Source organism: Panthera uncia, chromosome A2 (genome assembly GCF_023721935.1).
Source record: "Panthera uncia isolate 11264 chromosome A2, Puncia_PCG_1.0, whole genome shotgun sequence".
Classification (NCBI taxonomy): domain Eukaryota; kingdom Metazoa; phylum Chordata; class Mammalia; order Carnivora; family Felidae; genus Panthera; species Panthera uncia.
The window spans coordinates 24,025,985-24,046,496 of NC_064816.1; the positions used below are offsets into that span (position 1 = coordinate 24,025,985).

The window sequence follows — 20,512 nt, forward strand, 5'->3', positions numbered from 1 at the left end:
TTCAGTAAGACATGCACATCTCCTTAAGAGGTCAACGCATTTCTCTTTGTACTTGGTGAAAAGCATATTGTACCCTTAGTTAAAATACTGCCATGATCTATATTTATTTTCAGTAAGACACTTGGGGAAAATGGCTGAGATCTATGTAAGATACTAAAGGTGAATTGAACTAGTAAAAACAGTGCTGAAAAGACCAAAGACATGACCTCGAAACACAACCTGAAGTCGATTTTGTGTCTGATGGATGTGAAAGATCTGTTTATACATTCAACAAATTAATTAAGCATGTATGTGCTAGGCCCAGAGAGACAGCAGTGAACAAGAGAGAAATACAAGGTCTCTCCTCCACACATGATGCTTAGAGCTTCCAATCTTAACGTTTTAGTAAGCACTAACTAACAATCTCATCCTATCAATGAGAAGAGAGTTCAGGGGTCTACGGGAGCACCTCAGCTCTTGTCTTCCCACAGGAGGTGATATCAAGACTTAGACCCAAGGGAAGAAGCCGGTGGGGCAGCTTCAGTGTATGTAGGAGTGCAGGGCTGGACAGCACAGGCAGTGCTCTAGGCAGAAGGAATGACACATGCAAACGCCAGGTCGTGAAACAGAGCTCTGAGCATTCTTTACACAGGCCAGGGTCTTCTTCCTGAGGCCAGAGCTAGAATTCATTTTAGCACACAGCAGGCTTCCATATGCTTTATTGTTATTATTATTATTATTATTATTATTATTATTATTATGTTAAGGTAGAGAACTTTGCATCAAGAGGAGGTTAGATCTGACCCTTTCTACACTTCTAAGGGTCTGTGGCTTTATGATTGGGAGATTTTTATGATTCCCCTTAAAATCTGTTCAGAGCTTACAGGCTTCTCTTCTGGAAAACAAAGCTCCCCATGAAGTCGTAAATCTACATATTAACAGACTGTACATTTCCGATTTCTTTTTTCTTCATTATGCACTGGGCCCCTGCAGGTTCCCAAGAAAATGGGCACAATGTCCCCCCCTGCCCATCAACCCTGACTTGGCTTCTTCATCAGGTGCTTTCCTGAGACCTTCCAGGGCAAACGGACACTGGCAGGCGCTTACTGGGCCACTCACATTTTTTAATTGAGCCACAGCCGTTGATACGACCGACCATGATTCCTCCAAATGCTAAAACCCAGCTTTCTTGGCGAAGATGGGTTAGTGAAGCCACCCCCAACAGCATCCTCTCTGGAGCAGCCAGAACGGGGTATAGAGCAGCAGGGAGCACTCCCGGGGAAACACTTACCCCTCTGAAATTCCAGGCTCTAGGGGAGGGGAACATAGGGAAGCTGTTTTGCAGAATCCGCCTAGGCCTAGAAGAGGAGAAAAGACAAGACAATGTGTTTCATTACTCATGGGTTAGAGACTCAGAGGAAATCACCCACTTCCGATGTAGCTTTATCAGAAACAGAAAGAGAGAGAGATGCTTGGAGAAATGGCCCAGGCAGACGCAGCAGCCAGGCTTCTTACAGCTCGGCCATCCATAGCAGCCAAACACACTCCAAACCCCTTCCTAGTCCCCCAAGAGGAAAGCTCCAGAGTCCCTTAGAAATAGTCAAGCCCTCACCCTTAAAAAAATAAAATCTAATCTAAAAGTCAACCTGGATGCAATCAAAAAGCCAGACCAAGCTCCCTATCTTGATCTTCATTTCTTACACACAAACAATTCCCAAATGAATGCCATCAGGTGGTGTTTACAGCTTCAGCAGAGCCTGGAATTCTCCCTGGTGCAGGCCACACGGGAGCTCCAGACTTTCAGGGGGATGGTACATGGACCGTCCACAGGACATGTAGCTGCTGCCTAACCAGTTGGAACTGGTTTCCTCACCTATTAATCCCTCCAAGTGAAGCAATCTCCTTAGATGTGACAGAGGTGGGCTCCAGTGGGGTCAGCACAGGAGGTGGGGACACAGTACAGGGATGGAAAGAAGCAGCGGTGTGGCTGGGCAGCTTCAGGCACACCAGGAACACCTTACTTCTGTCCTGAAGAGTGAATCCAATGTTGTAGCTGCCAACACGCCCACAGGGACACCTTTTACAATGTGTTTGTGGAGTAATAAGTTACTCCTCCCAAAAAAGCTGTGTCTGTCAACATGGAAATTCAAATTTCATGTTTGCATGAGGTACCACCTCACTGAAAAGCATCCCTGAGAAACGTCCATCTTGGACTTTCCCTGGAGTTTTAGTCAGTGATGTACCAAAGAGGTGGTGTTGGTTTTTCACGTGACAGTCACACCTTTACTTCGACCTCTGTGCCATAGTCAGCAGTAACACAAGGCAGAAGTGACCACTGCACCCTGCAGCGTTATCAGGCTTGAGGAAAAGTCTTGATAGGCTCTACCATAGGAAAGAGATAGATAAGCAATATGCAAGGTAATTATAATAACAGCAGCAGCTAATGTCTATGGAGTACTTAAAACAACACATGCTAATACTTCATAGAGTTAATCTCATTGACTCTCACACTGCGAGCTAGGGTCCTCATTGTACCCATTTAATAGGTAAGAAAACAGAGACCTAGGGATATTAAGTGATGCACGCAGGTAAAATCAGGATTCTAATCTCATTTGTCTAATCTCAGATCCCATGGTGTTTTACTAGCTGTGTGACCCTGAGCACGAGGTTTCATATTCTTATGTGCAAAACAGAAGAAATAATACCCAGAACATGGTCAAGACGAGATGAGGGTTCTAAATCCAGTTCTATCACTGCTAAGTTCTAAAAGATGTCAGCACAGATCCCCTCCCCTTCCTCCCAAATTCTGGCTCAAAGAAAAGCTTTCGACCAGGGGCACAGGACTGACACAGAAAAGCTGGGACAACTCACCGAAACAGATGGGAACTCCCACCTGCTGTATCTTTATATCCAGCCCCACTCCTGCCTCACCCTCCTCCTCACCCACACGTACAACAATAAAAACCCAGGCTAATAACATCTCAAGACAAACAGAGCATGTGGGTGGTTATTTAGATTTAATACTCTTCTCTATTAAGTAACATGTTGGTCTAAGTTCTTCTAAAAAAGCATTTCTCCTTTGGGAAGAAAAAAAACTTAGAATTTAACAAAACATCTCCCTGGATACTGCTCCCTCCTCTCTCCGGTTATAATTGGGCTTTGCTCTCCTAATGATTTGATGAGCTTCACTGCTTCCAAAGCAACAACGTATACTAGAACATTGCGAGTGAATGTTCCCCTGTTTTATACAGTGTGGTTTACAGAAAATTATGATCACAACAATCAGCAGTGATTATTATGCCAGGGATGTGCCAGGGTCTGTGCTAGGCACTTTGCCTACATAATCTAAGTCTCGCAATAGGATAGGTTATTATGTTATGTTACAGTACTCTGCTAATACATGACATACAAATAGTGTTATAATGGTGCCATGTGTTACAATATTATATATATATATAAATATATAAAACATATTGTAATGGCATTAGATACTTATTTTAAAAACATTTTTTTATTTACTTAAAGTAAGCTCTACACCCAAAGTGGGGCTTGACCCCAAGATCAAGAGTCACATGCTCTACTGACGGAGCCAGTCAGGCACCCCAGCATTATATACTTTTAAATAAAATATATAACTCTGGGGGCACCTGGGTGGTTCAGTCGGTTAAACGTCCAAGTCTTGGCTTTGGTTCAGGTCATGATCTCATGGTTTGTGGGATCAAGCCCTGCATCAGGCTTTGTGCTGACAACACAGAGCGTGCTTGGGATTCTCTCTCTGCCCCTCCCCTGCGGGCATTCTCTCTCTCAAAATAAATAAATAAACTTTAAAAAATAATGTAACTTTGTATCATAAAATATTGTCATATAGGGGCGCCTGGGTGGCTCAATCGGTTGGGCGGCCGACTTCGGCTCAGGTCATGATCTCGCAGTCCGTGAGTTCGAGCCCCACATCGGGCTCCGTGCTGACAGCTCAGAGCCTGGAGCCTGTTTCGGATTCTGTGTCTCCCTCTCTCTCTGACCCTCCCCTGTTCATGTTCTGTCTCTCTCTGTCTCAAAAATAAATAAACGTTAAAAAAAAATTTAAAAAAAATATTGTCATATAATATTATGGTATAACGGGGGATATTATTATTACCCCATTTTACAGATGAGATAAAACCTCATCTGTTTAACCTCTGCAGAGAGGTTAAACCACATGTGAGAAGTCACACAGCCAAGTTGGGATTCATAACCAGATGTGTCTGACTCTAGATTCAGAGGATGTAGCCCCTCGCATATAGAGAGAAGTCCCGCTAAACAGGGAAGAACATGCTTCTGGGAGAATGTAGCCTGGGGGTTTCTTGTGGGAGGGACCAGCTTAGTAGGATCTCAAATTTAGAAGCCTCATAGGCAAAGAAAAAGGATCAGAGTGAATCTGTCAATCCAGGGCATTCTTTTTTTGTTGTTTTAATTTTTATTTTAATGTTTATTTATTTTTGAGAGACAGAGTGCAAGCAGCAGAGGGGCAGAGAGAAAGAGAGACATAGAATCCGAAGCAGGCTCCAGGCTCCAGGCTCTGAGCTATCAACACAGAGCACAACACGGGACTCGAACTCACAAACTGTGAGATCGCGACCTGAGCTGAAGTCAGACACTTAACTGACTGAGCCATCCAGGTGTCCCATTTCTTGTGTTCAGAAGCAGGTTCTTGGGGAGTCTGGGTGGCTCATCGGTTGAGCGTCTGACTCTTGATTTTGGCTCAGGTCATGAGCTCACGGTTCGTGGGTTCGAGCCCAATTCAGCTCTGTGCTTGATAGCGTGGAGCCTGGTTGGGATTCCCTCTCTCTCCCTCTCTGTTCTTCCCTGACTTGTGCGCTCTCTCTCTCTCAAAACAAATAAACTTAAGAAATTATTAAAGAAAAAAAAAAGGAATCAAGTTCTTTGCACTGTCAGCAAAAGTCCAAGTAAGAAACAGGTACTTGGTTCTACAGATCTCCAAGACACGAAGGTACACAGTTGGGCTTTCTAACAGGGCTGGGAGGAGTTATCTATAGTGTGTTCAGTCCTTGGACCCCTGATGTGAGCCAGGTCTGTGCACGGTCTGTGCATGCGTGGTTAAGAAGCACAGCCCATCCTGCAGATGCCAGGGGAACGACGTTGACCAACAACCATCCACCTCTGCGGAGGGACCAATGGGAAGCCAGGGGTGGGTGTGAAGCAGGAGAGAAACCATTGACACAGGAGGGACAGCTTCTTGGCTGGAAGGAGGTTACAACTGAAGGAAAGATTGGGAAGAAAAGTTAGAAACACTGTCCACATGGAGAAATGCCCACAGGAGGAGCAACAAGTCAGGATTCAAGATGCATTTAGGGAATGATCTCAAATTTCAGAAGTGTATGTGTGGCTGGAATCAAACAGAATAAGCTCAGGAGCTTATAACCTCAGGGTCAGCAGCAGAATGTATTTCCCACCACATGGAAATGAATACAACTTTTTTCTACCACCCTGAGAAGAGGATTAGTGACCATTTCCAGAGCAACTCCTAAGAGTATGGGTTTCAGAAGTGAATATGTAGACTGCTTTGCTGCCCATGCACTCACTATGTGGGGCCAAGAGCCTAGTGTCTGAGGTATGACCAACTTGGGGCTCCAAGAGTGGCTCCCTCTCCTTCTTGCTGGGGGACTTCGACCAGGCTACCTACTCTCTACTGTCTCTGAGCCTCCATTTTCTCATCTGTAAAATGGGGATAATAATCTCTTCTCACAAAATTGAAGCATTAAATTAATGTACTACATAAAATGTTTGGCAGAGAATCTGGCACTTATTAAATACTCTAGCTATTACAGTAGCGCCTCCTTATGTATAAAGGATATGTTTCAAGGAGTGTCTGGCTAGCTCAGTCGGTGTAACACATGACTCTTGATCTTGGGGTGATGAGTTTGAGCCTCACATTGGGTATAGAGCTTACTTTAAAAGGGGGTACATTTGGGGGCACCTGGGTGGCTCATGAACCGTGAGATCATGACCTGAGCCAAGATCAAGAGTTGGATGCTTAACCAACTGAGCCATCCAGGTGCCCCAAATATTTTAATGTCTTACTTCTCAACCCAGGGCATCTTGCTAACAACACTTTCCTTTTATTTCTTTTGTTTTGTTTTACTTCGCTCTACCTATGAAGACAACTGTAGCAATACGAGGAAAGCCAAAGGGCTACATTTTATAGAGAAATTAGTGCAGACTATGGTATTTTATCCTGGTTGGACCACTCAAGACAGTGATGGTCTTTCAGGTAAATGTCTTCTTAATTCTGGTTGTGGTACGTAATTGAGGATGGACTGGCAGGTGTTTAGCCAGGTGAAGGAAGACCCAGTTCTCTGTGGAGAAGCTCACTGTGAAGAGGTCGTTTGCCCATTGGAAAGCTCATCACCTAGGCCTGCCTCTTAAACAAAGGCACAATGGCACCACCCATAACTTGTTTCCATAGTTCATAGGCCACACTCAGCTTCATTCCACTTACACCATGGCTGCAACTCCAACTCTTTATTTCCTGATAAAATATGGGGAAACAGGATCACAGAACCTCAAAAATAGTCAACTGGTACAATCACTTGGCACGGGTTGGATCTTCTCCAACAGTCCTGTTGAGAATGCACCCTGAAAGAGAGTCTTCCCTCTTTAGAGAAGGGGTCTGTATCCAGTCATAAGGGCTCACATATTAATTTCTCTCCAACACGTAAAGAACACCTTCCATAGGGCAGGCACAGGACCAGACATTAGAGATACAGCAGTGAACAGCACAGATACAGTGTCTGCTTTCATGAAGCTTACAAAAGGATAATGGGAGTGAGAGAGGGTGGGAGAGAGAGAGAGAGAACAACATAGTAAGTCTTAAAGAAAAATAAAACAGTGGTAATGGGGAGAGCCAGAGGGGCTCAATCAACATTTGAGGAGCTAGACAGACCTCCCAGAGGAAACGAGACCTCCCTGTGACCTGACAGAGGTGAGGGACTCAACCAGGTAATAAGACAGGGAGCAGCAGGCCAGGCGACAGGAAGAGCAAGCTAAAAATGCAGGAGGTCGAACTTTGCAAAGATTACCTAAATAGACAAAACTGGCAGAACTAATTGCTGAAGTTAAGAGTCAAGAGTTAAGATGTAGAAGCAAGGTGGCATATTTGAAAAACTGGAAGCTAAGTATGACCACTTAAACATCTCTCAATAAATAAAGGGATTATTAAATGAAGCTATATTCATTCTTTACAATGGAAGGCCACGTAGGACTATATATTAATGAAAAATCTCAAAAAAAATAAAGAAAGAAAATCCAAGTTGCAGGAGGTATGCATATGATAGGATATGTGATACTATGTAGAATCTCACAAAATAACACTCTCTTGTTTTGGCCACATATGTATGTAGTAAAAATGTAAGACTACATATGAAAAGGTTTTTTTTTTAAGTGTATTTATTTGAGAGAGAGAGAGAGAGAGTGAGAGAGAATGCTTGTACATGCACCCATGAGAGGGGGAGGGGCAGAAAGAAAGGGAGACAGAATCCCAAGCAGGACCCATGGTGTCAGTGCAGAGCCCGATGTGGGGCTTGAACACACAAACCGTGAGATCATGACCTGAGCTAAAACCAAGAGTCAGACACTTAACTGGCTGACCCAGGAGCCCCTGAAAAGGTTTTATCAACTGCAAATAAATGGTCCCCTCTGGGGACTGAAAGGGAAAGGGACTCGGGTGGGGCCCATGTGAAGCTTCATCACTACCTGTAATGTTTCATTTATTCACATAAAAATTCTGAAGCTAACAGGGCAAAAAGATTTTTATTAAATCTAAATGGTAGGTATAGATATGAATGTTATAATAGCCTATATTTTGCTACGCAGGTGAAATAGATTATAATTAATAACAATAACAAATGAATAAATTCTAGCATAGCCATGTAATACAATACTAAGGCATCCATTAAAAATAATGAGGAGTGCCTGGGTGGCTCAGTCAGTTAAGCATTTGACTCTTGATTTTGGCTCAGGTCGTGGTCTCACGGTTCATGAGTTCGAGCTCCACATCAGGCTCTATGCTCAGAGCACGGAGCGTGCTTAGGATCCTGTCTCCCTCTCTCTCTGCCCCTCCCCCCCTTCAAAAATAAATAAATGTTTAAAACAATTTTTTTATAATAATGAGGTGTACTTGTGCCATCACCAGCAAAGACCATAAAATACAGTATGTGAAGTAAGAGGCAGGGCAACATGTAAATCCATTTACTTTTACACACACACGCACGTGCAGAATCAGCTCCAAGTATGCTGAGGGTCCTGGCAGGGCACATGCCCAACTGTTGACATTGATTGATCATGTATACAGCTTGGGTCAGGGGTGGGAAGCATAAATGTGGACATCAGCTTTTACATATGTATTTTTAAATCTTTACTATAGAAACGTACTATGTAATGAAAATCATAATAATGTTTACTAAAAGGCCTTAATAGGTAGGGAAGGAGGCAGAGAGGCATGAAATGAGGCTGAACAGGAGGCCAGGGCTGGACAGGGCAGAGACTTAAAGGCTAAGGTTGGGGGGCTGGTCATGGGGTGATGGGGTTCCACTGAAGCTATATGGTGAGGAATGACATGGGATTTGCCTTTAGAAAGATCCCTCTGGCTAGAGGGAAGAGAAGACAGCCAAGGGGTCCAGAATGAAGGCAGAGACCAGCAGGGAGGGTACCGCAGGCATCCAGATCCACTATAGCCTCTCTCATCTCTTTCAAGATTCTGAAGGCACAGAAGTCATAAGTGTCCGTTCAGACTGCTTTTTCCCATTTTCTCTCCCTTCCCCAGCTGTTTTCTAGAACAGCACTGTCCAGTAGAAATATCATGCGAGCCACACATGTAATTTTAAATTCTCTATTAGTCACATTAAAATGGTAAACAGAAATAGGCAAGTTTAGTTTTAATAATATAGTTTATTTAACTCAATATATCCAGATACTATTATCAGTTCAACATGTAATAGAAAAAAAAATATTAGAGATATTTTACATTTTTTCATGTCTTCCAAATCCAATGAGTATCTTACTCTTAGATCAATCCTCTTTTTAATGTTTATTTATTTTTCAGAGAGAGAGAGACAGCGCACAAGCGGGGGTAAGGGCAGAGAAAGAGGGAGACAGAGGATCCAAAGCAGGCCCCTTGCTGACAGCAGAGAGCCTGATGTGGGGCTCGAACTCATGAACTGTGAGATCATGACCTGAGCCAAAGTTGGACACTTAACTGACTGAGCCACCCAGATACCCCTACTCTTACCTCAGTTTTAATTGGCACTAGCCATGTTTCAAGTGCTCAGTAGCAGTATGTGGCATGTGTCTATCATACTGGACAGCACAAGTATAGAAAAATAACACATGTAATTTCAAAGAGCCTCTTTGAAAAGCCAGACTTTGAAAAGCTACAGCTCTGTGTCTCAGCAGTTAGTGACTAACCACAATATATAAATTGAGACCCTTTTGAAAAATGAGACACTCTCCAAAATGATTTTAGTATCCATCTGAATTCAGAAAAATTCCGAACAAAAAAAATATTTTCTCAAAAGCTTTAGAGATATAGTCTCTGGAATAATTACAGGAAATTATCTTCAGGTCACATCCTTACCTGAATAGATCAACATACGAAATTTTTCCCAAATGGAGATTATCCCAAACAAAAGTCTATGATCTGGTCCTAAATAATGTAGAAGTAGTCTAATCAAACGAATTCCAGAATGAACTAAAAGGAAGACATTGAAATGATTTTTTTAAACCCATAAAATGATTATATTTGTATTTCCCCTTTTGTGAAATGTTTGTTCAGGTCATTTACCCATTTATATACAGGGATGTTCTTTTTTTGTTATTGATATGTAAGGGCTCTTTCTAGATTCGGACAAGAGTGTGTAACAAGTGGCTAGCACATGCCTGGTACTCTAGTAACCGTATTAAAAAGGCATATATTAAATTCCATCAACTGGTGAATGAAAATGGATAAACCAAGGTGTATGTGCCTGCAATGGGATGTGATTCAAAAGAATGAAGTACCAACACCTGCTAGGACATGGAGCAACCTTGAATGCCTTATGCAAAGTGAAAGAAGCCAGACACAAAAGGCCACATCATGTATGATTCCATTTATGTGAAATACCCAGAATAGGCAAATTCATAGAGTCAGAAAGCAAACTAGTGGTGGCCAGGGGCTGGGGGAAAGAGAGCAAGTAGGAAGTGACTGCTTAATGGGTGCACAATTTCCTTTTGGGGTGATGAAAATGTTCTGAAATTAGGTTGTGGTGACGGACGCACAACCCTGTATATGTACTTAATACCACTGAATTATTATACACCTAAAATGGCTAAGATGGTAAACATGTATTTTACCACAGTAGTTGTAGGCAATTTGGATTTATTGATTTATTGATTGATTGATTTTAATAATGAGGGTATTGGATTTATTTATTTATTTATTTTAATAATGAGGGTATCCTTTGGGTAAATACCTAGTAGTGTAATTGCTGAATCATAGGGTAGTTATATTTTTACGTTTGAAACCTCCACACTGTTTTCCAGAGTGGCTGCACCAGTTGGCATTCCCACCAACAGTGCAAGAGGGTTCCCTTTTCTCCACATCCTCACCAACACTTGTTGTTTCTTGTGTTGTTGATTTTAGCCATTCTGACAGGTGTGAGGTGATATTTCATTGTAGTTTTGATTTGTATTTCCCTGGTGATCAGTGATGTTGAGCATGTTTTCATGTATATCTGCTCAAAGAATACAAAAATACTAATTCAAAGGGATACATGCGCCCCAATGTTTACAGCAGCATTATCTAAATAGCCAAATTATGGAAGCAGCCCAAGTGTCCAGTGACTGATGAATGGATAAAGAAGATGTGGTATATATATACAATGGAATATTAATCAGCCATAAAAAAGAATGAAATCTTGCCATTTGCAATGGCATGGATAGAGCTAGAGAGTACTCTAATAAGTTAGTCAGAGAAAGACAAATACATTTAATTTCACTCATATGTAGAATTTAAGAAATTCTTAAATAAATGTGCAAAGAAGGAAAAAAAGAGAGAAAGAGGCAAACCAAGAAACAGACTCTTAACTACAGAAAACAACTTGCTGGTTACCAGAGGGGAGGTGGGGAGGGGGATGGGTGGAAAAGGTGATGGGGATTAAGGAGTACACCTGTCACGATGAGCACGGGCTGTTACATGGAAGTGTTGAATTGCTGTATTGTAAACCTGAAACTAATATTATACTGTGTTAACTAACAGAAATTTAAATTAAAACTTCTTTTTTAAAAAAAGGAAAAAAGCTGTAAGTTTCACTGCTTAAAAAATAAAGAAAAAATAAAAATAGTGAGGGTAAAATCAAGATAATTTTCAGGCAAAATAAAAGATACATATATCTAATGGAAAAAATCCTCATAAAATAATAATGCAAACTAAAATACTGTTAACCATTCCAGAAGCGGGAATTACGTAAATAAAAGCCAGGAGGGTAAACATTCTGCGCAGCCTGGGAATTGACAAAAATGGCTTAGATGTGAAGTTTTATCAGTACTTGTGAGAAATCCGCCCTACAAGTCCCTGTCTCAGAGACACATATTTATGTCAGTCCTTCAACCATGATAAAAATTCCCACACTCTGGCTTTCTCCACTTCCTCTCATTCTCCACTCTGGGCTCCGACTCTCTGTGCTCAGAGATTCTGCAGCAACACCCGTTCCATCCTCTGCTCCCACCTCATGAGGCTCATGCTGCATTTCTCTTTCACCCCTGAGCTTCCTACAAAGCTTTTTATCTTCAGAAAAGCCATTCACGAGTGCAGTACTCCAGAAAAAGAACTTTCAAAGGTAAATGTCAGTGACTCCCAAGTGGTGCCGTGAAGCAGAGGTTTGGTTGCAGCGGTTAAAAGTGCATCTGCTTGGAACCAGCTCTGCCATTCACGAGCTGTGTGACATGAGACAAGTGACTTACCCACTCTGTTCCCTACTTCCCCCATCTGTAAAATGGAGGTAATAACAGGATTCCCTTACAGAGTTGTTGTGAGGATTAAATGAGTTAATATATGTAAAGCGCTTGGCACATGGTGCACAGAAGGTCTACTTTAAGAGTTAGCCCGCTTCTGGGCGATGAGCTCTGGAAGGCCAGGGACCGTGTTATTTGGGTTCACTGCTGTCTCTGCATTCCCTGCACTTTGTAGGACCTTGATCGGCAGCTGGAGGATGAATGCATGGTGCTTGCCCTCAGTAAGTCTGTGGTCAGCAGTATCACAGAGTAGCCCTATAGACACAGTGACAGAACGTGAATACGACCACATGCACTTGAGAGAGAGAACAGGTGTCTATCGTTAAGGCCATCTAGTGTAGCCCTCAAGCACTGGGCTTGGACCCCGAGGCAAGCCTGACGCGGGGCTGTGGATCTGCACCATCTCCACCTTCTCTCTTCCCAGGCCTCTCCAGACTGTGCTCGGTCCCAGAGAGGCACTTTCTGAACAAAAGCTCCTCAAATTCAAGTCAGCTCCTCGGTTAGAAACTGTTGAAATGAACAGCACCAGAGGAAGGGGACTCTGGTCACAAGGGCATGACAGGCTCCAACATGGGACCTTCCCAAGGGCATTTAAGTGCATTTTGGATTATATATGATTCTCATCTTACCAACCGCACTATAGTTCCCATGCTGTCTCATCCAGAAGAAAGTACCTACAAAATGCAGTAGCTGCCCCAGGAAACTTAAACCCAAACACCCTGAGAGACACCATCCCATCATGACACCAGTGCTCCTGTCCATTCACGTATTTCAAGTCCAGGGTGGGCCACAGGTTGCCCATTCACATTTCCATGTGTTGAGCAGCCACTGTAAATCTTTCTAGAACAAAGTAAATCCACTGAAGAGAGACAGCAGACACGCAGGGTGGTCATAGCATGGGATGTGCAGTCTCCAAGAATCTGGTTTAAGCCCAAGTTTACCAGGTGATCTTGGGCAACTTTTAAGGAACTTCCTTGAGCCTCACTTTCTGACTTGAAACCAAATCCAAGTCACAAACCAATGAGTCCAGGTCAAACAGTCAAATAGCAGCTATTCCTACCATCCCTTATCCCTTACTCTGCCTTGTTTTCCTCCATAGAGTTGATCACATCCTAAAGTAAGCTCTGAGAGAACAGAACTATGTTTTACTCTGCAGCATCCTTTATGCCTACAATGATGCCCGGCACTCAGCAGACACTCAGCAAATACTTAGAGCCAATATTTATTAAGCTGTCCATGTGAGCCAGCTAGTACGCAAAGCACTGTAAAGAAACTGTTGGGGCGCCTGGATGGCGCAGTCGGTTAAGCGTCCGACTTCAGCCAGGTCACGATCTCGCGGTCCGTGAGTTCGAGCCCCGCGTCGGGCTCTGGGCTGATGGCTCGGAGCCTGGAGCCTGCTTCTGATTCTGTGTCTCCCTCTCTCTCTGCCCCTCCCCCGTTCATGCTCTGTCTCTCTCTGTCCCAAAAATAAATAAAAAACGTTGGAAAAAAAAAAAAAAAGAAACTGTTAATGTACTCCTCATAACAACCCTATGAAGTCTGTCTCACCAGGTCCATTTTCCAGTTAGAAACTGAGGCTCGGGGAAGTTTAAGAGCAGAAATCAGGTAAGGGTCTTACAGACTACTGCAAGTTTTCCAGATTTTAGTCTGAGTGATATGGGAGGCCACGGGAAGATTTTGAGCAGAGAAGAAACACGATCTATGTATTAAAAGGACTGTTCTCAATGCTGTGTAGAGAGGACAGCTGTAGGGGCAAGACAGAGAGGAGGGAGATGGTGAGGAAGTGCCTTTGGTAGTGGGAGGAGGGAGAAGACCTTTGGGAGGAGCAGATTGGGAAACAAAAGTCAAGGGCAGACAGATCATCTGAATTGGTATGGATCTCCAAATGGAGATTGTAGTGAGCGGTTGGATATAAGAAACTGGAGAGTATCTTCAAGAAGCATCAGCCTTTAGACTGAGAAGAAGCCCCACCTTGGTGAGGGAAGAGAGAGAGGAGTATTCAAGAAGCCAGGGAAGAAAGAGTTTCAGGGAGGCAGTGCTCAACTACATCACCAAGTAGGGGAGAGAGAAATGCCCACTGAATTCGGCAAAGCAGGTGTCCCTGGTGACTTGACACGATGAAGTGAGTGGAGTTGGGGACAGAGCTGAAAGGGGCTTGTCTAAAGATTACCTAAGAGCAATGTCTGTAGAAAAACTAAGTTGACAAGGATCTTAGGGATTGGCCAGTCTACTGAAGTCATTAGAATATGAGCTCCCCAAGGACAGGAACTTCATCTGTCTTTTTACTGTTTTATTCCTCCCTTTGGGCACCTGGCACATGACAGATGCTCAATAAATATTTGCAAGACTTTTTTGAACTTTCTTGACATCTCTAGCCAAACAGTACAGGTCAACAGGAACTTTGCATGCCTAACAGGATGGTATGGAAGACATTGAGGAAATGCACACACAAATTATCCCAAGATGCAATGTTCACCTTCCCTTCCCTTGCTAAAGAAACTAGAATTCATGCTACTTGGTATTTATTCAGCATGAGAATAAATAATGTGTTTTCCAGTTACTCTTCTCATTGACATTCATATCTGTATCGTCAGTGGATTGAATGGCTTCTCACTGGCAGCACCAAATTTCAACATTCAAGCTAATTGTAAGCTGGTGTAATTAGCAGAAATTACAGAATATTTTTAAAGGGATGTTTTGTAACAGAGGTCTTTTGGAAATCCAATTTAGGAAAATTATTTTTTTCATGTTCTCAAAGTGCTGACCTGCAGATGATGTTTCAAAAGCATTTAGGGGTCACTTTGAAAAGCAAGGGGATCATTCTCCCTCTCCCCACCTGCATCCATCTGAATTATGGCACATTTTCAATGGGAAAGGCCTCATTACATCCTAAGGAAATCCACATCCTGCACCTCCAGGTCACAGTCCAGCAGAGAGCAGCCTCATGTCCCTCCGGAAAGGATAATTAGTTTTCTACCCTTTAATCAAGGAGCAGCAGATTGTTGTTTTTCTAAAGTTTTGCCTGGGGAGAGCCTGTTCTTTCCCGAATGTGTGTTTTTCTAAACAGGACTCCCTGTACGTACCCAACCTTCCCATGAGCCACCACTGACAGGCACTCCCCCAGCCTTATCTGAAACAAAAAACTGAAGCTCTCCACTGATGACAGCCTCTGGCCCCTCAACTCCACAGATGTGGGATTAGGTCATGGCCCTCACAATTTACCAGCACCAATGAGCTTTTACTTATCGACCAAGAGAATCCTCAATCTCTCTGTCATGGAGGTCATGTTTTTAAGGGTTTACTTAAAAAAAGTAATAAATGCTTATCATGTGCCAGACACTATTCTGAGTGCTTAATAAATATTAACTCATTTAACCCTCAGAACAATTTTATAAGTAAGTACTTTTATTATTCCCACTTTACAGATGAGGAAACTGAAGCTCAGAGAGGTTAAGTGACTTACCCAAAACCACACAGCTAATAGGTGGCAGAGCCAGGATTCAAACCCAGGTGGTCTGGCTCCAGAGAACAGAGAGACAGATGTTAAAACCATTGCAGAAGCAGTAACAACCAAGAAAAGAAGATGGAAATTGAATTGCTTACTATGTACTAGGCCCAGAGCCAGTGTTACTGGTTAGTTTCTCTTTACATAAAGTGCAACTGGACCTTAAAATCATCATCATCATCATCATCCTCATCATCAAAGATTATTATGTGTATTATGTGTTGGTCTTCTACATCTACAAATAAAAATCCATGTAGATTCATTGGTATGTTTTTACCGTGTGCATGTTACTTTGATAAAAGTATGAATTTAGTTAAAAAATTTTAATGGCTGAGTTTTCTGTTTTTAAAGTGATTTGAATCAAATAAACAGCCCTTAGAAGGCATTTTTTTAAAAGCCACCCTGAACTCCCTTTCCAATTTTTGTCTTAAAAAGAAAGTAAGAAGTCTTTGGTATTGTTCTATCAAACTGTATGCCAATCAGACACAAAGAGGAAGCAGATAAACTCATGTTTTCCAAATCCTGAAAAGCTCTAACTCAAAAATTATATTTACAGACACCCTCACAGATTTTTTTTTTTTGCTCAGGGTGGGGCAGAAGACAGTCTTCACACTTTATTCAATAATACATTGATCGGAAGCTAATAAATCAGTATGTAGGTGACCCAACACCTCCACAATGAAAATCGCAATCCTAAAACTCAGGATTCAGAAATGGGATCTCTAAAAACTGATTCTAACTCAGTTAAAAACACCAAAAATTCTTAAATTAGCCAGCATTGCTTAAAGCAGTTTATTGACTTTCTGATACAGGACCTACCACAGTCTCCAAGGTAATTAGAAGCACCATAAATGCTGTTTTTGGCAGTGACTGGGGCCACACATAAAAACATGTTTATTCCCAAACCGTCAGTGAAATATGGTGGTGGGGGTGGGACCACGTCAGGCTTGTAGCATATGTGGAGAAAAAGGAAAGGTAATGCCAAGGGCACCATTCAAACTGAGATTATTTCATCACTATGACAAACAGCAAGCCACCCCCCAAATTCTAGGTAAGAGAGTAATTCTGAGCAAGACAATTACTCAGAGTAAGAGAAATTCTGAGTAAGACAGGGTAATATTATTATTTTAACAATAATGAAAATAATACTATTAGTGCTGTGCTTATTATGTGGATTAATTCATTTAATTTTCATGGGGGCCCTGAAAATAAGGGCCATAACGGAAGAAGGTTCTGAGAGGTTAGACTTGGAAATGCTCCATGGCTACTCAAAGTCAGAGCCAGAGACAGCCCAATTCCAAGATGCCTGCTCTTGGTCCCTGAGTCCTGCTAAATTGTCTACGGGATTTTCTGGCCACCTAATCCACAAAAGTCATAAATTGGAGACAGGAAAAATGAACCGTGTGGGTCAGTTATGTGCTATTTATCAAATATTTCTATCAAACGTGGTCCCATTGCATAGGACAGAGCAAGCCCCCAACCATCCTCCTGGGCAGCTGGGCTCCCAGCTCGCCAGCTGGGCTCCAGTGGGAACAGGGCCCGTACTTGCATCAGCGTTGCCATAGCTGTCACCATGGCAACTGCCCACTGTCGCCCAGGCAGAGATGCTCTCCCCACTCTCGGGAGCCCTGATGCAGGATGCAGTCCAGTAGAAACTCATCCTTTTACTTCCTCCCCAACTTGCTCAAGTCTTTATAAGACTGAGAACCAGTCGGGGGTTCCCCAGGTCCCTGCTTGCATTCGGACCAGACAATACATATAAAGGCCAAGAGGGAGATGGGGTTCATGAAGAGGCTGTCCAGAACTGAAGCGTGGGTAGTTAACCTCTCCAGGGGCCTCCACACCTGGCAGGGCTGAGTCTGAGTTCTGGCTCTGGCACTGGCTACCTAGGGATGCTAAGCAAATGGTTTGGCCTCTAGGAACCCAAGTTTTAGAATATGAAAAGCCAGGATAATGTTAGCTTTTACATTTTATAGAATAGTTGTGAGATATAAGTAAACCCAAGTATATAAAGGATATACAGAGTAAATGCTGGCTATTATTAACTATTATCCCCAATTCAGTGGTGCTGGTGCTGGAAAACATCAGGGGCCCTCAACCTCTCGCTACTGCCTTTACACCACAGCAGCCTGATATTCCAAACAAAAAGCACTCCTGTCCACAGCACAGAGGCGCTGACTCAAGGCCGAATAAGGTCAGCAGACAGCGTAGTCCACACTCACACTGCTGAACGGTAGGAGACATGATGGTGGTCGGTGGGGTCCCTAAATCCAGTAATCTTCCCTCTGGGCAACACAGCTTCTCTGAAAAGATTAATTTATCAAAATAAGCCTACTAACTGTATTCAACAAAATTGCCAAGGAGAAAAACACCTTTTAAGATACTGAATCCATGTATGAACCTTCAGAAATCTTTAAGGCCAAAGGATGGCACTCAAATTTTCTAGAAAATTCTGAATAATGTCAACCCTGTTGGCAGTGGTGATTTCTCAGGGTTAGGACTGATCCAAGGAACGTGCACTTACTATGTGACACATTTATACACTGTCTGAACTTTTATGGTATGCATACATTAATTTTATAATAAAAAAAGAATAGCTTTAAAAAAAAAAGCTGAGGATGGAACTGGAGAGTGTGATGCTAAGTGAAATAAGCCATACAGAGAAAGACAGATACCATATGGTTTCACTCTTATGTGGATCCTGAGAAACATAACAGAAACCCATGGGGGAGGGGAAGGAAAAAAAAAAAAAAAGAGGTTAGAGTGGGAGAGAGCCAAAGCATAAGAGACTGTTAAAAACTGAGAACAAACTGAGGGTTGATGGGGGGTGGGAGGGAGGGCAGGGTGGGAGGGAGGGCAGGGTGGGTGATGGGTATTGAGGAGGGCACCTTTTGGGATGAGCACTGGGTGTTGTATGGAAACCAATTTGACAGTAAATTTCATATATTAAAAAAAAAAAAAAAATAGAAAAAAAATAAAAAAAAATAAAAAAAAATTAAAAAAAAGCTGAAATGCTTTGTAATAACACAGTTAGCTTACAAAAGAAGAAACCCAGTCAATAAAGAAATGAAAAGTGTTCACCCTCCTTAGTAACTAGCAAAATGGAAATTTAAATAAGAGTATGTTTGCCTTTCAAATTGGTGATTTTTCTAGGATAACACCCCATTGTGGGCAAGAATGTGGAGAAACAGACATTTTGCTTCACAACTGTGAATGTATAAATTGATATGTTTCCACAGGTTAAGTTGGCAGCATTTTCCAAGAATATTAAAATGACCCAGAACTTCACCTTTACAAAAATTAATTTGACAAAATAAACTGCGAACATAGTGACGAGGATATAGCTTTCAGTGTTATTTCAGAGGGAGGAACGAGGCTCAGCTCAAACAGCCAATACTAGGGACTAGCTACTGGAAAAGTGCCTTGCAAAGTTCTACATGTTCATTATGCAAAACACAGGCAAAGAAGACTTGCTTATTCCACATTGTGAAAATATGGAATTTTCTGGATTTGGTGCTTTTAATGGTATGCTTCCATCCCACACTCACTCCATTTTGCAGCTAAGCAAACCAAGACCCAGACCTAGGAGGCAGTTTGCCCCCAAGTGGCTGGGACAGGTTCACAGTCTCTTTGCCTTTGCCTTCTGGAGGGAGGGGGCAGAATTGTCACCTTCAAGGCCAGACACAGGAACCATGGTGGGGCCAAACTATGCCCTAGTGCCTAGCTTGGGGTACAGAGGACCTAGCTGGGGGTAGAGACATCTCTTCAAAGGCCTCTCCCTCCAAGAAGCCACATCCTTCAAAGAACTCTTGGCTCTATTTCAGCCACCGGGAGCGCTCAAGACAAGGAGTAGAGCTGGGGTCTGGAAGCAAGGCCCTCTCACTAACAGTTAAACAGCCACTCTCCAGAGAAGGTCTGTTCCATGCCAGATCTGCATGCAGTGCTGGTCATCAGTCACCCGTTCCCCACGCAACCCTAAGGCTCAGCGAGGTCAGCTTCCTTGTCTTAAATCACCCAGCTAATCAGGATGTGAACTGCTCTTTATGGGTGCTTTGACTTCCTCGTCTATAAAATGGGGAGAAAAATAGCAACCACTCAGAGGTTTGGTTGGGAGGGTTAAATGAGCCAATTTATAGAAAGTGCTTAAAACAATTCCTGACCTACAGGAAACTCTGTGTAGCTCTTATTATTTTAGTGAGACTGTAAAGCATTGTGGTCAGAACAAGGACTCGAGAGCCAGTTGCCTGGGTTCAAATCCCACATCCACCCCTCACTGGCTGTGTGACTTTGGGCAAGTTACTTAACTCTTTGTGTTTCAGTTCCCTCATCAGTAAAGTGGCAACGACAATGACAGTACCCACCTGAGTTAACATATATGATCACATTACCTAGCTGAGTTAACGTACTTAGAAGAGTTTAGAAAAGTGTCTGTCACATAGCATAATGGGCCTGTCATGTAATAACCACATGTGTTAGCCATTATAACTATGATACCCCTCTGTCTCCTGTTGTCTATGACTGCACGGGAATGACACCTGCACCACCAACATCAGTTATTCTGGCTGACAAGAGCCTGACACATGTTCTCCTATTTAATCATGACAAGACTCTAGGAGTAGGTGCTATTATTGTCCAGCTTTACAGATGGGGGAACAGAGGCACAGAGAGCTCGAGTAACTTGCCCCAGGTCACACAGCCAGGAAGCAGCAATGCTGCTGGGCTTTGAACCAAATCAGTTGGGGCCTAGGGCTCTTATCCCCCACACTGTATTGCCCAGCCCAACACTCACATATCCAATACTTCCTATGGAAGGGTGGTACATGGCTCCTAGCTTCGAGATGAGTAATGGCCACATCCCCCACCATGCAGCACAGACACTGACCCTGCAGACGTCTCATGAACACAAAGGGTAAGTAACACTAGCACAGTCACCAAGAAGCAATCCCTGTCATCTCTCCTTATCTTCCCAGGGAAATACACTGGTAT

The 20,512-nt window shown here is 42.8% G+C and overlaps 1 protein-coding gene across 2 annotated transcripts in view; it reads right to left on the bottom strand.

The window, feature by feature from the left end:
• Positions 1 to 20,512, bottom strand: part of ARHGEF3 (Rho guanine nucleotide exchange factor 3) — a 306,479-nt gene that overhangs the window by 207,530 nt on the left and 78,437 nt on the right. For both annotated transcript variants that reach the window (XM_049640756.1, XM_049640760.1), the window contains exon 3: positions 1,271 to 1,337. In XM_049640756.1, the coding sequence (XP_049496713.1) occupies positions 1,271 to 1,337 (67 nt within the window). The remainder of the gene's footprint in view (positions 1 to 1,270; positions 1,338 to 20,512) is intronic.